Source organism: Perna viridis, chromosome 2, assembly GCF_037379345.1.
Source record: "Perna viridis isolate PV_CMFRI_1.1 ecotype Kerala chromosome 2, ASM3737934v1, whole genome shotgun sequence".
In the NCBI taxonomy this organism is placed as follows: Eukaryota; Metazoa; Mollusca; class Bivalvia; order Mytilida; family Mytilidae; genus Perna; species Perna viridis.
The window spans coordinates 15768401-15795841 of NC_142446.1; the positions used below are offsets into that span (position 1 = coordinate 15768401).

General features: G+C 34.2%; 1 protein-coding gene and 1 long non-coding RNA gene across 4 annotated transcripts; one reads left to right on the forward strand and one right to left on the reverse strand.

Annotated features, from left to right (window-relative positions):
• Positions 1-648: 648 nt before the first annotated feature.
• Positions 649-14405, reverse strand: LOC148623805 (putative transcription factor p65 homolog). 2 transcript variants are annotated; one of them, XM_088565925.1, is made up of 12 exons: positions 14257-14405; positions 11142-11288; positions 10273-10508; positions 9646-9791; positions 8807-8898; positions 8307-8447; positions 6597-6695; positions 6287-6381; positions 4580-4721; positions 4271-4339; positions 4020-4097; positions 649-2286 (listed from the first exon to the last, which is right to left on the reverse strand). In XM_088565925.1, exons 1-12 carry the CDS (start codon positions 14270-14272, stop codon positions 1757-1759), a joined length of 1791 nt encoding a protein of 596 aa, XP_088422051.1. In that variant the 5' UTR covers positions 14273-14405; the 3' UTR covers positions 649-1756. The 2 variants fall into 2 exon arrangements, with proteins under 2 accessions (XP_088422051.1, XP_088422049.1); XM_088565923.1 differs by having other exon boundaries at positions 14185-14323.
• A 278-nt stretch (positions 14406-14683) lies between these two features.
• LOC148623806 (uncharacterized) lies at positions 14684-27029 on the forward strand. 2 transcript variants are annotated; one of them, XR_015919507.1, is made up of 6 exons: positions 14684-14726; positions 16704-18305; positions 21437-21620; positions 21866-22075; positions 24700-24755; positions 25750-27029. It is a non-coding gene; the product is annotated as an uncharacterized LOC148623806 (long non-coding RNA). The 2 variants fall into 2 exon arrangements; XR_015919508.1 differs by lacking the exons at positions 14684-14726; positions 16704-18305 and adding an exon at positions 19058-20188 and having other exon boundaries at positions 21866-24755.
• Positions 27030-27441: the final 412 nt, after the last annotated feature.

Here is a 27441-nt window from a genome sequence, read left to right on the forward strand (position 1 = left end):
ACACTGAGCAAGTTAAATAAAGTGCTTGATACAACTGAAGAGGTTGAACCTTGGACACACCTTCAAGCTTGATAAAGCACTGTATTTTGATTGCTATTTACCTTGACAAGAATCATGAATGATCCAATCATATCCTTCTTTTGTGGGTACTGCACCTTGTGGTAGAATTCCAAAGAGATCTTATTCATTTATATTTCAGATATAACCGGTATTGTTGACAGAATGAAATGCTCGACTATGACCCCGGTCTCATGTCACAGCCCCCAAAAAACAATTCAAGGCTTCCTTTTGTGGTATGGCACCTTGTGGTACAATTTCATAAAGATCTAGTTATTAATACTCAAGTTTTTGTCTGGACATGAAATGGCCATGAAGAAAGATGACAGTATGATACCATTAAAAGACCACAATTTTTTTGGTGGTTGTATAAAAACTATAGTGTGGGTAAAAATATCCATAGCTTAGTTCATTGCTTGGGGAAAATGTGAAATTTCTCCATTATATTAGGTGCACATCTTCAATATGTATATACTTTCTTGAGTGACAGATTACAAGTAGTTACCCCTAAACATGACAGAGGAATAGAGTAAAGCAACTATTATACTTCAATGTTTTCACTGTTTGTGATACAGGGGAAAAAAAAGACAATTACTTGTTACTTTTTTAATGATATATATATATATTGATATATGATAAATGACATGATCAGATTGTAGCATGAATTTTGTTTGTGTATCAAAAAATATTTACAACATTATTTAAATTAAAATCAATATAACAAAAAGAGCTTGCATCCCAAGAAATAAGAAATCATCTAATAGCACTTGTAATAACCTTCTGGCTTCATCTGCATAGAATCGCATAATAAAGATAAACTAAAAATAGCTAAAGGAATGTGTAATTCCATATATATTTCAATCACTTCCAGGAAGTCAACAACCACCAACTTCCTTGTTCTAAATATAGAATTGGTTTACTTTGTGTGGGTGTAGTAGCTTTAAACTGGGATACCCCAAGGTTTTTTTCCAAGTTAAGTCACCTATATGAGACAAAATTTGTTATCAGCATGACAAATAAAACCTCAGTTTTTTAAATGAACTAAAACATTTTAAATTGCAGGTTCAGTTATTCTTCCAATTGAAAATTGTCATAAGATGTAATTTTACAGAGAGTAGAAGAATCATCTTCAAAAGTCAATACAATAACTTCAATGGAATGTCATAAGAAACAAAAAAAAAATCATCTCTACCATTCACTGCCTTAAATCTCATAATGCAACCTAAAAAGATTAATACTTATTTTTTCGAAACTTTATTCTTTAAGTAGTTGGTATCAGTATCCTTTTGATTTAAGTTCCAATCCCATTTTTACAACCAATTTTATAACAATTTTACAACTAACATTGTAGAAGACACATTGTTAATAAAAGCATAATATATTAAAATCAGCAGCAACATAAAAGAGATTCAACAATACTTACAACATATCTAACAAAACAAAACAAACAAAAGTTCACATTAAACAAAGCTGCCATTTTCTGTAAGATTGAATAGCACAAGCAGGTGTCACAAAATGCTTATATCTTCTCACTTCTGCTTCCTTTCTGTTAAGTCCATTTCCAACTACAAACTTGCAAATTACCGAATATTTCACATTAAATACCATTTGCAACCAACAAAAATGCCTCTACACAAGGAACAAACTCTTTTGCTAGTTAACTGGGACTAAAGCACCAGATATGAAATGGATAATTGCTTCAGGATTGGTTCATAGCATGAATAGCCATATTTGCTTCATCCATTTGCTTTTCATCACTTATCACACTCTCCATAGCCCCAATGTTTGGATCAAACTCCACATTCATTATATTTCCTGACAAGGCCTCTAAACTTTCAAATGAAACACTAGTCCCTTGGTCACCAAGATACTGTTGTATCATGTTCATGGTATTTTGTTCTGGGTTTCCAGGTTGTACCATTGATATATCACTTAACAAACCAGCATTGTTTGGTAAACTTGTTGAAGCTGCTGCCATGTCAAAACCAGGATTACTTGTTTGAGCCATTTGCATATCTTGCTGTAATTTTTGCATGGCAAGACGCTGTAGTAATTGATTCTGAATGTTTTCAGGTAAACTAGCAAGCTGAGCTTTCAAGTTATCCACATTAATTGTCATATTTCCAATGCCTGTGTTATCTGTAGTACGGACGGAAGAGGTAGTTGGTGTGAACTGGGTTGATGCTACTACAGGATTCATGAAAGGCATTTCATCTACAACTGTTGGTGCTACAATAACATTAAAAAATATGAGTAAGCAGTGGTGGATGCCGACATTTTTAAAAGGAGGGTGGACCAACACAAGAGGCTTCCAGGAGCCTGAATCGCTCACCTGGTTGAATTTAATAAATTTAACAAGTTGTCCAACAATATTGACTCAAGAAGACTTTGGTAGGACTTATCATAAGGATCTTTTCACTAATTGAAAGTTTCTTTCAATTTATCATAGTTTTCAAGATATTGGCTGAAAACTGTAAAAAAAACCTCATTTTTCCCCTTTCAAGGGCAATAACTCCAATTGGTCAAGTAGTGTCAGCAGAGAAGATTTTTGAAAGAAACAACATTAAAAATAGTAAAAAAAAATGTCAAAAAAGGGCAACAATTCAAACATGGCTTAATAGGTTAAAATGAAAATTTGACCACAGATAGATCTCATCATTCTGTACACTTTTACCCTATGTCAGAATTTGGCTGTACCTAACAGTTTTGGAGATATATGTGAGAAAACAACTGTCTGACCACTATGTTCTATTTAAGAAATGGCAGCCATGTTTTTTTTACTTATAAAAAATCCCCATATCAGTTCTATGCACGATACCCCAAGGAACATTCATACAAAGTTTGGTTCCAATTGGTCAAGTAGTGTCAGAGGAGAAGAGTTTAGAAAAATTGTTAATGACAACAACGTACGCCAAGTGATGGCAATAGCTCACCTGGCCTTTGGCCAGATGAGCTGAAAACCCATTAGCATCTAGTCTCGAGACCATAGGAAACTAAACCTAATATTTTATGTTGGGGTTTCACACAGAGGATTAACACCCATCATGATCAAGGCCCCGGAAAGTGTCAAAAATGCAGATCATTGACCAACAAATTTTGCTACTGACCAATGACAATTTTCCAATGTCAGACATCACAAAATGTCAACTCTTATAAATAACAGTCTGCATGTTTTTTAAGTGACTAACATCCTGTCTACCTGTCTCCTTGTTGTTATTCATGTTGTTGTTTATTGGAAATTAATAGGCAGGAGTGTGTCAATATTAGCCGATGTGAAGCCACCAGTGACTGTAACTTATTGTACCTATAACTGATTAGTTGATTGCATAATTATATTAATGGTACACTTGCCTCCATAAAGCAAGCACCAATGTGTATTACAAATAAATTGAATGGGTTTGGAGAATTTTCATATGTTTATAATATTTAAAAAAAAAAGATTTACAAAAAATTTACACACACCATCATTTCCCCCCCAATCTTTCAGTGGTAACGAAACCATCTGTAAAGTATTATGAATCAGTCAAGTTTGTAATTTTCAATTTATCAACTGAATCCCTTTAACACAGAAGCCACAACCCACTTGAAACAATATATATACTTTGATAAAATGACCACATGCCAAAATTTCCAAAGCCTTGATCATCATGACCCTGTCACCTTTGGTAACCACAAGTTATTCAAGTAATAATGAAAATTGTGGTTTTTTTTTTTTTAATTAGTGATGTTTTGTTTTTAGGTTTTCAAAAAGCAGTTTTAAAGTTTTTTCTTGGTCAGTAACAGACAATTAGTAGTAAAGCTCAATTTACTTTATTTGAAAGATACTGATAACTAATGTGGGCACCTCCTGTCTACTTAAAAGGTCTACCAATAAAATTATTATAGTTTTAATGACAACACGGCTTCCAATATGTGATCAATAAGAATACAATAAGTATAATAAAAAAGAATTGTGAACTTACTTTCAGTTTTCTCTTGCTTGATTCTTGATTTGGTTGCTTTGATTTTTAATCTTTGTTTGATATCATCTGGTGATGGATCTACAAATAAGCAACAAAAGAGAATAATATCATAAAAAATTGTCCTCCACTTTCTCCTATGCTAGGAGTTTCCAAGCCTGTTTATCTAACTTTCCATTAACATTTTCTATTTTTTCTGTATAAAAAAATACTCATATTTTTAAACAGATAAAGCATTTAGAAACAGAACTTACTGTCCAACAATCCTAGGGACCTTAACTGGTCTGCTTTTCGTTTTCTTTTTTCAAATATTCTGTCTGGATCTAAAAACAAAAAGAATTATTGTTAAGATTTGCTTTACCATCAAATGCTTTGTAAAGTTTCTTTTGGTGAAGCAGTGTAAATAATTCTGTAAATGAAACAATTACAACCATTTAGTAATCTAGAGTTATTTATTTAATTTCTGCAGTGGATGACTTGATCTCCATGCTAATGTCCCTGAACAAAAACAATTTTACTTAGTGGTCTACTTAAAAACAAACCACTATCTCATTCTTACTTACCTGGATCCTCAGGCATGTAAATAAAAGGGATAGGATCACTTGTCTCTGATGGATCATTAAGTCGTTGTAGCTGCATCTTCACTTGTTCAGGACGAGTAATAAACTGGTCTTTATATGGTGGAGTTTTGAATACTATTGCATACTGAAAGTAAATACTTTATCTTTTAAACAGTCATTTAGAACAAAATATTGCAGACAATGCTGCTCCTAGTCTTTTAAAATTCATAATTAATAAAACTACTTCCTAAAAGTTTGTGTAACAATCACATTTGATCAGAAAAAAAAAGGCTTTTCAATTCAAATATTGACTTATAAAAAGCCTGGCAGAGCGCAGCATGATACAACTTCTGTGGTAGAACCCTGAACAGTTGGGACAAGTGTGGACAAAATATTAGTTTTTGACACACTTAAGCATAGGGATTTACAATTCATTATGGACACAACAACTGGTTTGGACACAATAATTCACAAAATTTGAAATTCAAATAAGAATTTTCAAAATCAGACCAAAAATAAACTAGAGGCTCAAGAGACCCTGAATCGCTCACCCAGTTAACCATTTGTTTATTTGAAAAACTTGAGGAATGAGACAGGCTAAGTTAAAATAAACTGAATTGTCAAATACAGGAAATGCTGTTTATAGCATTTTTATGACCTGAACCAGAATTTTCTTAAGGCAAGTTCTTGAATCTTCCATCTCCTTTCTTCCATTTTTAGTATATTTTCAAGTTTACAGGTCTAAGTTTTGTAGAACCACGGGTGTAAACAATTGCAAATTGTACATGTTTGTTTATTCAAAATGACAGTTACCTCCGTTTTAAAAATTTTCTATATCTTCAACAATACAGGATATTTTCCTAAAGTTATTATTGCAGTAGTTATTGGAAATAATATTCATCTTAATGAAATATGATTTTGATATTTAATTCGAGCAATACTGAATATTTGTTACATTTCATGCAACATTTCACCTCATAGTATGCCATATATGTAAAGAATCACTTGACCTTAATCACTTGTTGTAGCCATGTAGTCTACTAATCTTCAAGAGCAATGGTAAAATTCATCTACACATCATTCAGATAATGTGGAATATGTGTCAAAACTTTTTAAAGGAGGGGAGCTACAGTAATTCATTTATGGCCCAATCAATTCTATATATGATTTTACATGTAAATGTTTTCACAAAGCACTTGGTCATTTGAGATAGGTCTTTTAATACAATATCCGTGTCATGCATATAATAATGCAGTAAAACTTATTCAGTTGTCCCGGCAGGTATGCAATAAGAATGCAAACATACAAGAAAAGAAAAAAATGAAGGAAGATATTTCTAACTTAATGCATACATAATTCTAAAAAAACTAAGATCAATGTTCCTTTTTGGTTGAAAAAACATGATACGTGTTAAAGTGCCCTCTTCCCTGCGCCCCTCTATATTCAAATCCTAGCTAGAACACTGGTATTAATATAACATCTATTTTTACCCTTTTTGGCCCCTTATTCTACAAGGTAGGGGTCACAAACTCCAAATTATATATCATATTAAAATTTCTAACAATTGGTCAACCACAAATTAAGTTATCATAGGGAAACCAAGTGTCTACAGATGATTACGATAGCACCATACTAATATATGACTGCAAATTTTTTAGACAATATTTGTTAATTTATTTTTACTACTAAGTCAAAAATCAACAAATTTACCTGTCTATGAATATCATTGGCACTGAAATCCCCAGAATCTTCCCATACAACATCACCATCTGAATTTTCTTGGTAAAACCTAATTCTAACATCATCTAGAAACAAAAAATAAAATTACAAGTTGTCATTGGATTATTTTGTCAGCAATTTAAAAATTTCGCTTCTGTTTCCTAAACATGTGTTTAACTGATGTTTTAACAACTGAGTCTCTTAGACCCGATATATCTGATTATTCGGTTATGCCATTATAATCTATTTCATGCTTACAAATTCACTTACATTCTGTAAAAAGTAAAAGACAAAAACTCACCTTTATTGATTTTCTCACACAACAAAAAGACTTCATCTCCACCCTTAGCTCTCCCAGAGGATCTGTCTACTCGACAAATCACCAACTCATTCAATGATTCTAGAAAAAATAACACAGTATTGAGTATCAATCATGGTATACTGTAAGCGTATTACTTTTGCTGATTCTGTCAAGTGAACATATTTGCTGGGATCAATTTTCAATATTTCAAAAAATGATTACTTATATACCGGTAGTGTTAAAAATCAATTTCATTGGTACTATTTTCACAGTTTTCTGACCACCACGAAAATAGCAAAAATTAATATGTTAACAGTAGTTCATACAATATGTTTAATACTTCATTACAATAAACTCTCTAGGTCTTGTGTCATTTCAACAAAGAATCCATTTTTTGCAACACTAATTATTCTCAGCCTTAACTCCACAAAATAAGAAGTTGAAGTGTAACCAAGACGAAATTCCAACACCACACAACCAATCATGCTGCAGCTGCCAAATTAGTAATTAAGATTTACAAAGATTCGGATGTCAAATAAAAACTTGGGGGAAAAAAGCACACATGAATGGCAGTAAAATTGTCATATATTCTGTCATATAACAAATGGCATGGTCACATCTATTGATTCATTATATAATCATACCAGAAAGAAGACACAATAAAATGCTTCGCATGCATAAGCTTGATTTACTATTAACCGTAAAGGTTGAACCCTGAACAGTTGGGACAAGTATGGACACATCATTCAAACTTGATACAGCTTTGAATTTTGATTTTTATAAAATATCTGACACAGGATGCAAGTTTAACCAGAATCATAGTGGTCACATTTTGGCTCTTTATTCCTAAATAGTTCCTAAATCAATCCTAACAATCATTTGGGGGTATGACACCTTGTGGTACAATTTCAAAGTAATCCATTCGTTTAACAAGTTTTTATCCAGAAACTAGAAAAAAATACTTGTTTAGTTGGCCCAAGCCACAAAAGTCATTCCTAGTCTTCCTTTTTGTCATATGGCACCTTGTAATACATCATTCACTATTATTGAAGTTATTGTCAGGACATTTAAGGAAAATGCTTGCTTTTGGCCCTCCATTATGGCCCCCAATTTGTAAAATGTTAAAATCATTACCAGCCGAACCATTACGGTATAGAATATTGTGGAACAATACCATAGACATTCCTATCCTTTCACTGGAATTAAATTCTATGAAACACTTCCCCCATTATTAGGCTCCAATTCTAAAATGGTTCGGGCCATGACCCCAAAAATCAATACAAACTTCCTTCTGTGGTTTGGCACCATGTCATAAATATTTTATAAAGATCAACCAACTAATACTCAAATTATCGCATGAAAACAAAGTGTCTGCAGACGGTGACGACAGTGCCATACCATTATACAACCGCAAATTTTTTTGTAGTAGTATATAAAGTTTGAAAAAGATACTATGCATTAAATAAGCTTGAATGAACTTGACAAGATAAGTTTCAAAGCATCAAACATGTGATCTGCAATCTCAGGCATTTTGGCAGTAAAATACTATACAATTCACTCCAAATTTAATTTATATAGATCAAAATAGATGTTAAAAGATATGGTCTGGGGAAAAATAGTGGAATATGCAAGTTACTGTTATTGATAAAGTAAAAAGATTTGGAAAATTTGTAGAATTATACAGTTTTTTTTCCTTTTTGAATTACTTACTTTTATCATGTATAGGATGTGATACAACTGGGGGAACTATTCTGGTAATTTTTCCATTTTCATCTGGCAGAAATACTTGGAAGCAAAGTCGTACCACATTCAGGTCAATATTATTAGCTTTACTCATGTGCTTAAAACCACCTAGAAAAGCAAATGATGCACAATAAATATTAGGAATGCATTTGATAAGGATGATTTATTTCTTTTTTCAGTCCTTTTATATTGCCAGAAACATGTGACATAAAAAGTTGAATTTACTTTTTACCTACAAATGAATTACCTCTTTCAAGTCTGTCAATGATATTTCAAACTGTAAGTAAAGAACTTTTGCTAAAGCCCATGTTCCTTCAATCTTTAAAAAAAGAAATACTATATAATTTAATATTAATGAGAATATGTGCTAAAAATATAAATATGAAAAAAATGTTTGCTAAACTGCATAAATTGTTAAATATATCCTGCTCAGTTAAATAAACCAAATTCTCTTGTCTTCAACTTACTTTGAAATGGATCAACATTAATTTCTTTTCTTTGCTTCAAATTGTCCATGACATCTTTTTTCTTTGCACACTGTATGCCTAAATGAGGGAAGCTGAAAACATACAGAAATTCTTTACAATGTTTTTTATTGACTTCCCCCTAAAATATATGAATCTTTCCAGCCATCATCTGACAAGCTGTGGCTTAGAAATATGGCTATATATTTTCTTTATAAAAAATTATACATGCTCAAAAACTCTGTTGTCTTTATACATGTAAGTTATAAGTATACTGACATGGCATGCAAGTACTTGTTTCATTAGCATTGAAGATATATTACAATAGCATTATTATCAGAAGAATTGGGTGTATCTTTTGATTAAGCCTTAAGAACTTAAACTTGACCTCATATAAAACATGTACTATGTCAAGAGAACAAAACAGAATAGGATAGTTAAAAAAAATTTAAAATAAAGTGCTCCATAGAGTGACACTATCACAGAACAGTTGTGAAAAATCTGGACAATATATTTTAGCTTGATACAAAAATTTGATTTGGAACAAACTTTTGATAAATCATAAGTTTCTAACAGTATGAATGTAACTGTAAAAAAGTAGAATTAGACATTCACCTTTCAATTGTTGAGTCTCTTTGACCTGATATATTTCATTGGCCTATTTATAAATGGTCAAAATAAACAAAATTAATATGCAGTAAAAATCAGGCACAGCACATCAAATAACCAGAAGAACTCAGTTTTTGTTGACCCTCTGGACGTCAATGTGGGCCAAGTTTTTCTAATAGTATTTCAATTCACTGTATAAATTAAATCTGTGTAATTAATTGGTTTTTTTTTACCTTATAACATTTGTGTCCTTGACCTTCAATGTACATACTCCTCGTTTACAATCCTTTCCAACAAGGTTATGAGGATGGGGTTCATATGGCTGGTCTTTAGTTACACATGATACAACAATGACAGCCACTCCTTGGTAGTTGTGAATCTATACATAATACGTCAAAATTGATTCATTAACAAAACACTAATTTGATTTTTACACTGCATGACTGAAGGATGAAAAAAACTTTCATTAAACTAAAATATAATAGTAATCTGATAACACCCAAAAACAATTTGTAACAATTCGAATTTATTACAAAATTGATGCAACTTAAACATAGAACTTTCATATAGTAAAGAACATTCTAATATGATGTCCTAAAAACACCAACTAATATATTACCCAATAATTTAGTCTATGAGTGGTTCATATCGCATGAAGACTTACAATCCCTTATATCCTGCCATTATGTTCAATATAACTTGTCAAAGATTATCTCCCTTTACTATATTTTCTTAGCACTATAAATTGTGTTAAGAGTACTTTCCATGTGTTATAAATGCATTCCAACAATTATATATCACAACCTGGTGTGTATAATTGATGTAGCAAAGAAGGTTTATGATAATTTGACACATCTTACTTTAATTGTAGGAAATGATTTTCTGTCTTGGGTGCTCTTCTCTCCTGGAATACTGCCTGCTGATCTTCCTTCACATTCATATCTAAATCTCAGGCCTCTTTGTTTTGGTTGTTCTACAATCTCTGTCCAAATACCATCAGCTGTAGTTTGTGGTCTTCCAGTGGCTCTTATTGGACCTCTAGATGTTGATGGACCAGGATTCTGGTCTGGACCAGGACCAAAGGACTGCAGAAAAGCTGAAAATATTTGAATGATGTATCTATAATAATGAATAAAAAATGTTCATGCCTTTAACCACTGCCCTATATTTACAAATGTACTTACAGTCTAGTAAAAATGTGAAAGAAATGAAAGAAACTTGTAAATGAGCACTCTCATATTCCTAGACCACTACAGAAGGTGTTGGTTAAGGTAGATCTTCGAAAATTTATGATGCAAATAAAAAAAATAGATTTTGACACCTTTGACTGTTTTATATAAAAAGATGTTGAATTTTCATCTTTTTATTCTTTTTTTTTAATCATAACAATACATGCTTTTACTGAGTCTAATTGCATTTTTTTTACAAACCAGAAATGTTAAATAAAATAATTATGATTTTTGTGGATTTTAACCCAAAAAGGTCTGTCTTTTTGACATTTTATAATCAACAAAAAATGCTATAAAAAATTGTCTGTTCAAACACTGACATATCACATTTTTTTTTTTTTTTTTTTTTGAAGTTGGAATAAAAGATAGAGTCTGGGAGTCTAAGCTAACAGGAATTTCTGGAAAAAAATTCTTTTTGGCTTTACAAATGGGAAATACAGACTGGGCCTATTCAATTAAAATTAAAGTATGTATGTGATAGTAAACAACAATTTCCTTACCTTGGTTTTGAATGATGCTATTGTTTGATGGAGTAAGCTGTGTTGGATTTTCTATGTTCAGTAATGGTGATACATCAAGTTCTCCACTATTAATTAACTGCTGCAGCTCCAAACTACTAAGATTTCCTAGCTCTTCCAAACTAAACTCTATAATTAAACATTACTTTCTGTACATGCAGCTACATGTAATCTAATGTGTATATTTATACTGGTATAATTAATTATAAAGGAAATGAGAATGATGATGATAGAAAAACTTACGCTGTACATGTATATGCATAATAATAAGTAAGTTTTACTACATGTACCTGTTATTCTATATATTATTTCAAATGACCTTAAGAACAATAAGTGACTTCTAAGAAATTAAATTTACAATGATTGTTTAGCAGTAACATCTTGAGAATAACCACAAATCATTAAGTTGGTTCATTTCTAGCAATAATAAACTTTTGTTTTAGAAACTTAGGGAGGAAAACAACAAAAGTTTCTGCCAGTATACATTGTACATGTATGGGTTTTAAAGAAGTGTCAGAAGCAGCAACATTCTGGAAATATAGTGCACAAGTTTAAATTGTAACTTTAGTGTTTCCAGAAAAGGGATGATGGCTATGACTTCTTCTTGATCAATGAAATCAACTTAATCAACACAACTTAAATGCAGAAATTCCAGGAATGCTTATGACAAAATTCTGTTACAATCATAGATTTTTGAAGATTTAACACAAAAATGACAACAATGGTTACTAAGTGATGATAATGGTTCATATGGAGCTTTGATACAGTTGAGCAAAATATTAAATAAAACAGGCAGGGCAGGTAAAATGCATTTCACAGTATATTGAAAAACTATCTAATGTTTAGATGTTCTAATTAAAAAATGGTTGTTTTTTTTATATTTTTTCAATTATTTGAGTACCATATTTTTGTTCATTATGTAACAGGAGAGCATGATTTGACTCTGAACCCAAGACCACTCAATGACAAGCCAATGACAAGCCAGCAACAAACTGATTCAACTGAAGAATTAATCTTTTAACCAAGTTAATTAGCTGGCTATTTAAATATCACTATCTACTATAATGCAGGTAGGCCATCCTGACACACTTCACCCACCTCCAGAGTCTTAGTTCCATGAAGAACTCTTAAACTAGCTTACTACAGCTATCCAAACCCAATGAGTTTTTAAGTTGAGTGCTAAATATAACAGGAGAGCATGATTTGACTAACAAAATTGTACTCCGAGGATCGAACCCTATACTACTAGGTGACAAGCCAGCAACAAACCGATTCAGCTTAAGAATTAACCCTTTAGCCAAGTCAATTAACTGGCTATTTAAATCTCACTACCTATTACAACAATGGTAGGCCATCCTGCAACAATTATATTAGACCTTTTCATCTTAACTGCAGGATAGTCTGTGCATGCCCAATATAAACTTCCAAAAGAAAAATCTGTTATTCTATCTCAATTTGGGCTAAGCCATACTCCACAGACATTTATGTCACACATACTCATGGGCTAATATGCAGTTAAAAGGAAAAGGTCTATCGTTCAATATGGAGTAGGCATTGCCTATATCAGCGAGCAGTGTGAGCTTTACCATATATTTGTGCAAGACTGGTAAAAACAGTAAAGAACATTCAAAACCCCTTTGGCACAAAGGGGTGAGGGTTGGATGAGATTTTTATTTCACAAGTGCAATGTTTTTAGTTATATTTCAGCAGCAAACAAAATCAATATTTCTTTTTGAAAATCTGCTTGTAAAATAATTGAAGAATTTTTTTTTTTCAATGAATGAGTAAAAAAAATGTTTTTCCAAAATCCTAGCCCTATCCTCCCTTTTCGGAAAATTCATCAGTAGACTTAATACTATCATGTTTTTGGCACCCTTTGACAAAAAAATGGCAGCTGGCGATTTTTCTGGCAACAGAATTTTGGAAACCAGACCAGCCCCTGCTTTTCCCCTCACTATCAAAATGATCGATAACTTTGCAGCACTTCAACAGACTTTACAATTTTTAACCCTTAAGGGCATCTCTAGCAACATCCTTTTAAGTTTTAGCTGGTCAGATTAATTTGTACTGATACTGGAAATATTACAGTTCTCCACAGATGGTATGAATATTTAACACATATCATGTGATGTAAACAAAATTAAGACGCATCTGACAGCTGCAAATTCAAAACAAAAAAGAGAGAAAATGATTGTCTTTCCCATCTTAGAAAAGCAATGCTTCAATTTGGATAATACAATGGGTGTTATATATTTTCCGAGGTGGGTTAGGTTCTTAATAACAGCAACTGTGGAACAGCAGAGATACATGTACATACATCCATGTTTTTCACGAACTTTTAAAAAGCACATCATATTCACTTCTTTTAATACTTCAAAACAAATAGAAAAGACTCCAAAACTATTAGAAAAGATGAAATTATTTCAACTGAAACGAAATCTTAAATTGAATGTTTTTATTTGTTTGATTTAAGGAAACAATTTTCCCCACAAGGACAGGCACTTTTTATTTCTTCTGGGATGCAACCTATTTTTGTAAATATATTGGGGAACCATAAAAGAAATTATGATAGTACACAAAATAACCTTTTGCGGAGCTCGTTGTAAAATTACTAAATAAAGCCATAAAAGGGTGTGGAGAAATTTTTACAATTTATGCCAATTTTTATTATTTATTTTTTTTTTGCTTAAGGTCAAAGTGTGCATTAACTATGAAAAATGCAAACATATGATGGAAACAAAAACAATTGACATGTCAGACTCAAAATAATACTGGAAGTACATATGTACCTGCATTAACAAATACTAGTAGTAGTACTAATATAACACTGTAAAAAAAGAAAATAATCAATTTGTCGAATCAATTGGTACATTCTAAACGACAAATGTATTTTAAAATAAACGAATTGATGAAAAATAATCATTGTCAACATTCTAAAAGGGCTACAACGTAAACCTCAGTTGAGTTTGTTTTCAATTGCCCACGACCAGGAAAATATGGCGACCACAATAACTGAAGACTTTACCTTCATTTTTCATGTGGAAAGTCGAAAAACAAACGGCCATGTTCTTGAAAATCTATTCCATCCAACTCTTACCTCTTGAAGCACTCATCTCTTAGCCAGATTCTTTGGCAAATGTTAGCGGCTACTGTCTATTTTGGGCCAAACTGGACTTCCAATGTTCAAGACGTCATTCACTATTTTAAGACGACGACGAACGAGCGGATGAAAGATGATCATTGATTGGTCATTCAGAATCGGCAAAATAAGCCGACAAGTGCTTATGCTGGCATGTTTCAAATGAATATTTAACAGCACAATTTGTAAGTGAAACTATCATCTGTGATTATTTACTTTGATTAGTATTTTAACAGTAACCATCAAGTATAATATTTTTATGAAGCAACTGAGCAGTTTTTGCTCCTTATGATGTTTATTGCAAAGAATTAACTTTTTGTCTTTGAGATTGGCTTAATAAAACGAACATAGCCGAGAATGAGATCATTGCTCGTTATTATCCGTAAAAAGGATAAGTGGAAATTCCGGCGGTATTCCCAGAAAACGAAGTAGGTCAAGTCAAAGCTCATTAGCTCACCCGGGGCAATAAGGGCCCATTATATGCAATACCAAGGATTCTTCATCTGTTATCGTACACATTTAAATTCTGTGGTGAGAGGGGAGTCGGGTCGTGCCTACATACCCCACAGTTCCAAATGCAAGAGTGTTCCATGTGTTAATTAGAACCCCTTTTTGGAAATTATTTTAACTTCACAAAAATGTGGGCAAAAAGAACAAATAAAAATCTGGACCACCTTTCAAAGCCTATATATGTATCCACCCACCTGCCGCATATGCATAGTTATTGTTGATAGCAAAAGTTACCAATAATTACATTTTTTTTTTATGTCGGCGCTACTGTTAAGGCAAGCATAATCATTATAGAGGCGGTGGTCTAGGCGGGGGGGAGTGGGGATGAAATGCCCACCCTGTCCACCCCCTCAATAATATGAGACAGGTTTAACCTGTAAGAGGACGAGTGGCCTTAGCGATATCGACCCAGTGTCTAGACTTGAGACGACATGTGTGCCAATTGAGTTCCACTGGAGTGTAACTTCCTGTCAAACTGAAATCGGGTCCAAGTTGCTTCCAATTTTGTATCTTAAATTCGTGTTTATTATCGTTATAAGGACGTCGACTTCGTCCTCTTCAAATAAACAATTTTAGTGCTATATTGAAGTAAATATTATAGTCGTTAACTAATTGTAAAGTATTTAGTTATTGCGTATATATGGTTAGTTATTGGCACAAGGCTATCCATTTTGGACTGAGACTAACCAATTCTATCACGTATATGTCACATTACCTGGTCTATTATGGATTTCAACTATTCCAACATTAGGGTTAGATCTTCATTTTAAAAAATGTCCCACACTAGTGCATCGTGCACGTCGTCAGTATTTCTTAATTCACGACTTGACCTCCCATTCATTTTCACAGACGATCACAACGTCAATAAATCAATTAAAGAGACAACACATATCTATAAATCGAAACTGATGAGTATGACTTTCTAGTTAAAAAACTTCCATTTGCTTACCATTAGTAGCTATGTAAGATAGTGTCCAGCCTATGGATTATACTTTTCACAATTAAAAAGTTGAGTACTGTCGTGCATGTGATTTGTACACTGACCGCCTTGATACCTGGTCGCCACCACAATTTGATAGGCCGATTTGCATCAAGTTAATATTTCATATGCAAGTCAAGATTTCATGTCTTACTGACCGAACTTGACGCTTATCTGATTTAACTCACCTGTAGTATGACAGGTATCGCTGGTGGAGCAAGACATTCTTACCCTTCCGGAGCACCTAATGTAAGTACCCGTTTTTCATGGGTGTTCATACTGCAAGTGTTATTTTTCCTTACCTTCTGTTTTATTTTTGTAACTGCATTTTATTCCGTTGTCTACATAGTCATTGTTTCATGTTTTCACAATCCGGACATGTACTTTGATTATGATATCTTATGCTGGTGCAACCAGAACCAGAACTCCATATATCTGGATTATCACCATAAACAATTAATTACAATCACCAAACAAATTCAAACATATTTACACAAAATTAATTATATACACAAATATCGCGCAGTATCAGGGTATGCATGTGCTTAATTCGAATTCTGTATATGCTAAATTATTAAAGCATATGCTTTATTCGAATTAAGGATATGCTTTAATATTTCAGCATGTGCAAAATTCAATTTATGCCCATTCATAAGTAATTAAGCATAGCATGTATAATGCAGCATATGCAAAATTCGATTTTAACAAATGCATAAATCGAATTAAGCATATGCTTGAAAGCTTATATATTTTACCCTGATACCGCGCCATACACAAACATAAAAAAATATATAATTCGACGCTTTCCTCCAACTGCTCGAGTTTCAAACATTGGTGAATCTCCAAATATTCTATCTTTTTCTCACAAAATGAAATAATATCTTTGTTGAAGTACTTTGATTTGTATAAATTTCAGGTGACAATGGAACAGCTACCTCGGTGACCAATACAGATATTGGCAAAATAATATGTCGTAGGACTCTGCAACAGCGCCAATTATCAGCCACCGCCACTAGTTGCAATGTTGAAATGATAGAAATTGTCACTCATATAGCGTGACGGTGCACGCTCGCCTGTTCTTCCATCCCTGTATTCGTAACCTTGGTGCTACGTGTAACTGCCACCCGCTTATGATGACTCTAATGATAAAGTAAATCATGGTATACATTGAGGGGGTGTTTCCCGTTGTAGGCTGCTCCTGGACAACCACCAGCCTTAAATACCTTCTTCTGCCTCGACAAAAATACAAACCGTAATGCGTTGCATTACATATCTTACGTGGGTCTGGGAGCCCTTCCGACTCTCGGAAAAGGACAACTGAGGATGGAAACGTTTTAGTTTTCATTTGTAGATCATGATTTTTGTTTGAATATATATGTGATACATTTATCTATATTCGAAAGAGTAATCAAGGAAACCAAGATTCCAGCGGAAATTAAAAGAATGTAATCCAGGGACGAAGACCAGACATGGAAAACAGACAAACACAACAAAGAACACAAAGTAACTGAATTATACATACAAAGTAACAAAAGTAAATGAGCATCTCGGACTTCACTAAAAAGTATTCATTTTTACACCATGCCTTACTGTAAACCTCATAGTTGACACACAAGGACTTTAGGTCATGAGTTAGATCCATTAAATGGACAAAAACTGTACTAAAATGCTGTTTTAACTATTTTTTACATTTTACTGTCCATGACCATACACCAAAGTGTTGTTTTTAGTGTATGGCCATAAATAGTAAAATGTAAACAAGAGGCTTTTCAAGAGTCTGAATCGCTCACCTGGCAAACCATGCCATGTTAACTAAGCATAAAGCTGTGAAAGTGGGCAAAATTGCCTAAAATACGTTTTTAAAGAGCTAACATTTTCAGTGGAAGTTTTGTCTTTATTTTGATTTTCGCATTTTCATTATTGAGCTAACTTCTTAAAGTTTTATTCGAAATTGTGTTTTTAGAGAAATTATTTTTATGGATTTAAAGGTGTAAATAAGTCATTTGTGTTAATTTGTATATATGGCATATTTGAGTCGAGTTATTAATATGATTAGACGTAGAGCAGGGCACTGTTATCTGAATATACATTGAAATCATGATTTGCATAAAATAGGTCAATATTGGCCGGAATGTCAGATTATTTTTACTTATATTGTTTTGTTATTTTACATGTACAGTATATAGAATTACGTTCAGAATCTGATGTGTGATACTATAATAAAATAAATTATTATTATTTACAATTATTATATTCGTATTCTTTGGCAGATAAAAGTTTCTTGTTTATTTAGTCGCCCAAGTCAATTAAAAGATTACTTATCCCGCACCCGAGCGTGGGTACTTCTTTGCAGGAAATTTGTCATACATTTTATGAATGAAAACATTGTAGCTCTTAGCTAACCGAATTAAAAGTGTCATGTCTGATGAGGTTCCTTTATAAGCCGTACACATTTCACATTCCTCGCTTGACTATGTGGAAATGAAATGTGTATAGGTTGAACCTTGTCTATTTTAAGGTTTGTACAATTGTGACTGATTTCGATTATACTAGTTTTTTGTTTAAAGTATTTTTCTTTCAAGTTTTGAGATAAAGCTTCCTTATTTTACATTTGAAGTTTGAAAATATTATATTGAATATAGGTCTTTGCGGTATGTTTGCAACACAAAAGCGTTGCTTCAAAGTTCTGTCTACTTGTATATTTTGATTTGTTTGTAATAATGTTAAAGGAAAAAGCTAAAATTAATGTCTTATTTTGTATTTGTATATTTAAGAAATTACTTGAATTTGACTTGACTATGTGGAAATAAAATGTGTATTGGTTGAACCTTGTCTATTTTAAGGTCCCGCTAAGATGTGTGTCCACCGAGTCCCGTAAAATCGCACACTTAATATCCAGCGAGTTTCCTCACAAAAATGAAATAACACGGGAAAGGATCAAACACGGTTACATCCCCTGAAAAGCCCGATTCACAGCATAATATAAGTAAAGATATCAGGCGCGTAGCTGAGGCCAAATTGAAGTGTAGGCAAAATTACGACAGGGGGTCTGGGGGTTTTAGAGCATCATTTATGCCTCTCCTGAATGTATTTTTATTATATTGACAAAATTGAGTGCAGGCAAAAGCTTTTTTGCCTAACGGCAGCTACGCGCCTGGATATTATCATGAATTTGGCGCTAACGCGCATAGCGCAATTATCAACATGATTGATAAGTATTGTAACGTCACGTATGTATTCATGTAACGTCATTACTAAGCAGAAAACATCTCCATCTTGAATAAACGTATTTGATACATCGGCGTAATATCTCGGCATTCCCCGTACAAAACATTGGTGCCGTGACCAATGGTGAAGTATAAAGCCATCCGTAGAGATCACAGAAGTACTGTCACACGTTTGATTAACAAGATTGAAGAACTTTCCGCCCGGGAGATTCGCACAGCCATAGCTTCACTGAAGACAAAACGAGAGGTATTAAAAACTCCAGACAATCAAATTTTAGATGTTACAGAGGTCGAAAACATGAAACAGGAGATTCTTGATACAAAGGATTTCAAGTACAACACGACATAAACTATTCGCAGGTACAAAGAATCACTGAAAGAAGGAAACTCAACGCAACGATTGCTGAGTGAACAAGCACATTCCTCATCCTATTCTTTATCTGTCCTTAACCAGAATTCCGATCAAACCAAGAATCAAATATGAACACTGAACTCGCATCCCAACCCAGCGTCGCAACCTCGCCCAGTTTCTACCATAGACTACCAAAACGTGATTGCCTAGATTTAACGGAGATATTATGGCATGGACATCTTTCTGGAACTCATTCAAGACCACAATACACACCAACCCGTCCCTTACAAATTTACAAAAGTTTAGTTACTCATGATCACAACTGAGCCATTCTGAAGAACAATGTATATCAGGATTAACCCTACCTAGCGCAAACTAGCGACATGTCTGTTGAAAGAGCGTTACGGAGATGAGCAACACATCCTAATGCATACATGCAAAACTTGTTAGAATTACCCAGCCCCTCATTCTCCATCCTCCCAAGTCAGGGGTTTGAGTGGACTCAAAACCCTGACTTGGGATGATGCTCATTCACCTCACACAGTTTACGCACATTTTACGATAGCATGGAATCGAGTATTCGAAGGCTTAAATCACTTGGCCAATCGCAAGACAGTTTCAGTTCACTACTAATTCCGATAATTCCAATTGAAATGAGAAAATACATGAACCGTGAACGCGGAAGAAAGAGTTGGGATATTCGCTCGTTACGAACAATATCAAAAGAAATGTATGTCGAGGAATCGAATTCCGCCGAGAGTTACACAGGCGTAGAGTATACACCCACCGTATCGTTCGTCACAGGCGCGATGTCTAAACATGGTAAGAGTCAGAGAAAAGTCAGTGAACCCCAGTCCCATTAAAAGCCGTCACCTAGGAAACAGAAAACCAAACAGTGCGTGTACTGTAATGGGTCCCATCACCCATCCGAATGCAATGAATATGACGCTGCCGAGAAACGTTTCGCCAGAATTAAACAGAAAATGCTATGTTTTAATTGCTTCGGCCAGGCGCGTAGCTGCCGTTAGGTAAAGAAAGCTTTTGCCTGCACTTAATTTTGCCAATTTTTTTTTTTTTTAGATAAAATACATCCAGGAGAGGCATAAATGATGCTCTAAAACGCTATCTCCGTGGAGCTTCGGGGGGGGGGAGCTTTGCCCCCTGGACCACCAGACCCCCTGCCGTAATTTTGCCTACACTTCAATTTGGCCTCAGCTACGCGCCTGTAATATTAGAAACAAACATAAAAATGCATAATAATTTACTTTATAAACGAAAATTATATTCAACTAAACTACTCCAGTATCTCCCCGCCGGTATGTCTATTTTTATAACATGGGGATCGAGTGACGGTTTTATTTGGGTATCATATTCGAAAGGGAAATGTCCAAAGATTACAACATTGGTCAATTCTTTCACAAATAACCAATAGGATGCGATTGGGTCAGGTATTTATAGGCTTTGGGAATTCCCGCCATATTGTGGTACCAGATACCTAAGAAACCAATTCTGCCAACTTTCATTAAAGTTTGTCGGATGGTTTCAGAGATTTTAAAAGTTGTGAAAACATAAAAAAATCTATTGCAGAGGCCATAACTCCTACATCGGGCGACAAATCATTTTGAAAATTTCGGCGTAGGTCCTTATTCTGATGGTGAATATTGTTACCGTCCACCATAAATTTGCTATTCAACAGTTTCTGAGTTATATGCAAAAACTTTGACCCCTATTTTCTATCTTTAGTAACAGCGCCCATGTGTTTTTCGACGTTTTAAAAATTTAAAACATTCAGTTTATGCAAAATACCCTAGAAACAATCTTATAAAGTTTCATTTGATTCTGAAAAGTAGTTTCAGAGTAGAATATTTTCGAAATAATAACATCAAAAATAGCCAAAAACGTCGAAAAAGGGCAATAACTCAAAAATCAGTTGAAAATGTTCACTAAAATTGGCACACAGGTAGCTCTAATCATATTGAACAGTTTACACTTGTCAGAATGTAATTAAACGTAACGGTTTTGAGATATATGCGAAAACCTGCTGTCTGAACCCCTATGTTATAATTTTAGTAACGGCAGCCATGTTTTTCAACGGATCAAAAATAGAAGCATATACTTTGTGCTATGGAATAGTCACATTGAGTTTCATCCAAATCCATACAGCAGCTTTAGAAGAGAAGATGTTTGAATAATTGTTAACGACGATGACGACGGACGCCAAGTGGTGGCAATAGCTCACATGGCTTACGGCCAGGTAAGCTAGAAATAGTTAAAACAACATTTTAGTATATTTTTTCTCCATTTAATGGATCTAACCCATGACCTCAAGTCCATGTTAGCTGTACGTTATTTTGCTAATGCGCTGTATTGTACTTCTTTGAATGGACAGGGAAGGTTTTGTTTTGCATTGAGTTCAAAAACACAAAATTTCCGTTATTCAAAAACTCATTTCAGATTATTTTAATCTCTTGATTACATATGTATCCATTTGTTTTGCAGGAAATAGTGCATACTGAATTTAAACAAGATACTAGGTCGTAAGCTTGACAATTTTAGTAAAGGACACCGAGGATTCACGATAGAAACCATTTTGTTTATCATTTTCAGAAGTAATAATAGTATTATACAGCACTGGGAATATCTCATCAATATTGTTCCCCGTGGACATATTTTTGTAAAACCAGCATCTAACATGGCTAAAGCATGCAGGTAGTAGGAGTGATATCCAAGAATCGCTTTTATATAGCAACTGCGACTTTCATAGCAGCGAATCAATGGCTTGATACAACAGAGATAAGTCCATTATTTAAACTACAAATAGGGAAAAATTAACAGTTGAAAAAAAAATGTTTATTTTATTCCAAAACCACTCAAAGCGCTGTTAAGCACTTGAGGCTTTTGTTTCTTGTGAAATAGTAGTTTATGCAGTCATTTTCAAAGATTAAATGATGTAAAATAAAACTGTAATCCGAATTTGCATTTCCAATAAAATTTAAAGATTTTTTTCTCTAATGTTTAAACTGAATATTAATTTCAGAGATATTAGTTAAACAGTATCCAACTTCACATAAATTTACATTTGTTTTATTTCACCTTTTTCACAAATTTTGAAATATGTCTAAAAGTTGGAAACTTAACTTGCAATTACATTCAAAAACTATTTTAACCGTGCATTTATTCATACACTGATATCAATTGGAACTACTCGGCCATTTCCGCTACACTAATAACCTCGGATGCCGGAAGGAGAATTTCTTCTTGAAAAAGGTGGAGCTTCGGTAAGGCCCTATTTTTGCCCCTGGAATTGTAGTCACACGCAACTCAAATAGTTCTATTCACCAGATGGCGCTAAAAATTGGTTAGATATGACGAGAAATAAAGAACAATAACTTAGTTCAGAATTTTTGCGCGAAGCGAGGAGGTAGGAAAAAAAGTAATGGTAAGAATTTCAATCAGTAAAACTATAATTTTAGAGTCGGATCGGTCAAAATTCTGGACAGATTCTTCCGCTTAAGGTTCCAGACCACCAATTCAACCAATGAGCATTTGGAACATACGCAAAAATAGTTCTACGCAGAAATTACCCCTGTTCCTCAGTGCTGTGAAAAAAAGTTCTCATCTTATTTTAAAAATTTAAACAGTTTCTGAAAGGAAAACCATTTCTGTACATTTTATACGTGCATTTTGCTTCTTGTGATGTGAAGCCTAATCTCCATAATGATTTCTAAATATACCCCTATCTTGTGAAAACACTGGGATTTCCCATGCTATTTATAGACATTTCACTTCCGGTGACCAGTACTGCACTGCAAGTCTGCTAACCCCACATGCCATTCTGAGGATTGTGAACTGACATATGTAAAATCATGCTGATGTATAGTCCTCTGCAGGTTAAAGTTAAGGTAAAGTCCAGAGAAGCCATTGAATATTGTGAAATTTGCATAAAAGCCTATGGGAAGTGGAATTAGTGGTTTCTAGCCTTAATGCCTCCGAGGTTTTTCTTCGGTGTAACTAGAAAGACTTGAGGAGTTCCGATTGACACTGTGTTCATACTCAAATAAAATCAATTTTCTGATTTTCTGACGCTCATGAGAAGGTCGGTGTCATGTGACATTACAATACTGTGACCATATATCTGTCTTTAAATACATATTACGTAGGATGGAGAAAGGTTATGTTTCGCCAGCTATCCTACTACAAAGAGGTTTACATATTTCAGCAGAGCAGATTGAAACTGACCTTAATAAACATATATTACATATAAAAATGTTCCCTTACTAAGTGTTTGTTCACTTATCTCGACTTCACGTAACCAATATGAGCCACCGTAAAAGGACTATTTTTGTCCCCCGCCTTTCGCGAAAGTGGAGGAGTATAGAATTCGGCTATCAGTCCGTTCGTCCGAAAGTGGTTTCCGGAGCGTAACTTTTAAATTGCCCTAAAAGAACTTCGCCAAGCTTTGACAAAACACGGCTTATGAGGTAAGAAAGACACCTGTAGATTTTGAGATCAGTAAGTCAAAGGTCAAGGTCACACAGACTTGAAACTTACAATTCCGGAATTTCCGGAGTGTAACTTTTGAACGCCTTCATAGAATATCACCAAACTTGGTCAGTTGAAGGCTTATGGGTTGAGGAAGACACCTTTATATTCCAGAATCAGTAGGTCAAAGGTCAATGCCACACAGACTTAAAAATAGAATTTTGGAGCTGAAAATTAGTTTTCCGGAGTTTCCGGAGTTTCCGGAGTATAACTTTTGAACGCATGCATTCATAAAAGTTTACCAAACTTGGACAGTTGAAGGCATATGATGTGCAGAAGACACATTTAAATTTAGGAGTCAGTAGGTCAAAAGTCAAAGGCCACACAGACTTAAAGAAATAAAATTTTTGGGCCGAAAAATGGTTTTCGGTGCAGAACTATTGAATGCCTTCACGGAATTTCACCAAACCTGGGCAGTTAAAGGCTCATGAGATAAGAACGACACTAATTCCTATTGAGATCAGTAGGTCAAAGGTCAAGGTTACATCGACTTAACTTCATCTAAATCTACTTCGATTACTCTTTCCACAATAATATTCCATGAAATTTTACTGTGGTTGCGAGGCGAGGGACCTAGAGCACTGGTCTTGTTAAGTGTATTTTATCTGTAAGTGGTAAATGCGGTGCAATGTCACATAAAAACACGTTTCTCGCTAGGAAGAAAGTTGTGTCCTCTTAGGAAGTGAGACTAGTAACAGGGTTGTAGCCAAATTTTCTATGGGGGTGCTAACTGATCACTGATAAGCAATTTTACTTAGTTATAATCTGGTATGATTTCTCTTTATTTACAGGCTAAGGTGTAAATCAAAAGAGGGATGCCATTGCACCGTCGCACCCCCTGGCTTGGGTAAGTATTCATAAAATTTCATTTGAATGGGCTACAGTGAAATTTAATCTGATGAATTGCGGGTAAATCAGGCAATGTATACCGGGAAAATGGGCAATATCAGGTAAACGTAGGAGAATAGTTTTATTTAACAACACCTGCTATCCAACATAACAGATAAATGTATCAGGGTAATTATCCGTTATTAAGGAACTTCTCATGTAGAATAGAAAATGCTTGATTCAGGGCATTATAAAAAAGAACAGACATGGTGAAACGTAACAAATGCGTACAAAATAGTAAATACTTTGAGAGATCAACAAATGTGCACACACCTCTAAGTAAACACTGGAAGGCCCGACCACCAAAGTATTTTATCACTAATGCCGTGCCTCACTCCATGCACTTGATACTTTCACACGGAAAAACTTTCAAAAGTTTTCAATCGGCACAAAACACAAAATCTTCAACATATATGCATGTTAACTGCACTAATTGACAAAAACTACATACATGTTTAAGTTGAGTACTGTAACCACAGTCGTTGAGTTGGTTTAAAAAAATTATAGTATTATATTTCATAGTACAACCGAAATCGTAGTAATTTAAGTTTGTATTAATTGCATTTAATCTATTTTAATTTTTGATAGTTATGCTTCTTATATGTTAAGTACCATTCTGTGTAAGAATCGGGCAATGAGTGGCACATTATTTTTCCCAATATGGTCTTTTTTACCTCAAACATATTCAAATACATCTATAAAACAACTGAAAAGCTATTAAAATTTATCCTGAAGCATTGATGACGTAGATATTTTTCGACTGCTTATATAAGGAAAAAGTTATGAAAATTTTAAGATATAGGTTGAAAACTGAAAAAGTCGTTTTTCGTCTTTCAAGGGCAATAATTCTAACAAGGGATCGTCCGACAACTTTGATCCAATGCAGTCTTTTGTAGGACTTATCATAAGGACCATTTCATCAGTTGAAAGCTTTTTTTTTCTATCTATTATAGTTTATAAAAGGCTATTGCAGAACCTCGAGATTGAGGATTTCAAGGCTAAACCACCTGACTGTTCTTGCAAAACTCCCCATTCAAATATGGTTCTTCTGGTCACGTCGTTACGGGAGATTTAACCATCACCGAAGACGAATCTCTGCGTGATATCCTTTCTAAAGGTCCCTAGTACCGTGAACCACGCTCCATAAATTGGAATTATAACTTTAAAGTTCTTATGGATGTGGTGGAGGACTACGCAAGAAAATGGATAAAACGAGAACATGAAGACATTGATTCTGCCAGAGTGGTTAAAGGCCGTGAAGTCTTTAATTTTGAAACGAATGAAAGTTTTTTGTAGGTCAATGTCTGCCAATGCTACATCAGTTATCAAAGACCCCGATGTAGCAAAAACATTTTCTACTAGTAATGAAAAATATGTTGTCGTACCAGCAGACAAAACCCCAAAAAATAACATTGTTTTTGTCTGCAAAACGTTTTACATCCAATGTTTATTATCAGATGTAGACGTAGAAAATAATAGCAGTGATAAGACCTATACTGCTACCACACTATCCAAAGAAGAGATTGTGGAAAACCAAATTTTCTGTACTATCCTCTTTTGATCTCTCTACCAAAGACGATGATTGTGATTTACCGTGTATGTACTGGATTCCTAAACTCCACAAGAATCCATACAAACAACGTTTCATAGCTGGATCTGCAAAATGTACCACCGAACCTCTTTCAAAACTTAACTTCTATACTCACAGCTGTCAAAGAGGGTCTGCAGTCCTACCACAACACTTGAACACCTGTTACTCCCGTAGTGGTATTAGTTCAATGTGGATCCTGAAAAATTCGAAAGATCTGTTGGAGACAATCAGTTCAAGACTGTTATCAGAATATAATAGCATTAAAACCTATGATTTTTCAACACTGTATACTTCTACTCCGTTCATCTGTGGCAACATCCCCTCAGCACCTGCGTATGGAGTGTTCATATCACAACTCATACGTTATGCTAGTGCTTGCCGAAACTACGCAGACTTTTTGTATCCGGTAGAATTCTAACAGATAGGCTTCTGGAACAGGGTTATTTTGCTACAAGATTGAAGTCACCACTACAGAAGTTTTATGGTCGTCATCATGAACTTGTGGATCGTTATGGTGTATCCACCTGCGCCATGAAAACTGATTTATTCAACTTGTCATAGTTTTCCTTACCTCTTTCGTCTACCCTGGACTTGACTTTTTATGAGCAACTCGGCGGGTGTTTCTAGAAAAGCAGACGCTTACCCTACCTGTGCACCTGGTCCATGCGCCCAGTTTTTAGTGGAGTCCGAGTTGCTCATTTGCTTTTGTTACTTTATATGTATGATTTTAGTTACTTTGTGTTCTTTGTTGTGTATGTCTATTTTCCGTGTCTGGCCTTTGTCCCTGGATTACATTCTTTTGATTACCGCTATAACCTTGGTTACCTTGATTATTCTTTCAGGATATTGGCTAATAAACTGTCATAACAGAGATAAGTCTCGCCTGTTCGACTTTGTGTTGCTTTCATATTATTATCAATTTAGATCGAAGATTGATATAGCAGTCGCCAGAGCCTTTAGATTTGTAAAGCCTGTTAGCATCTGCAATTATCTTACACTACCGCAGGAAAATAGTCCCATTGGCTGACCTCATTAAGGTTCAAATGCAGATAGT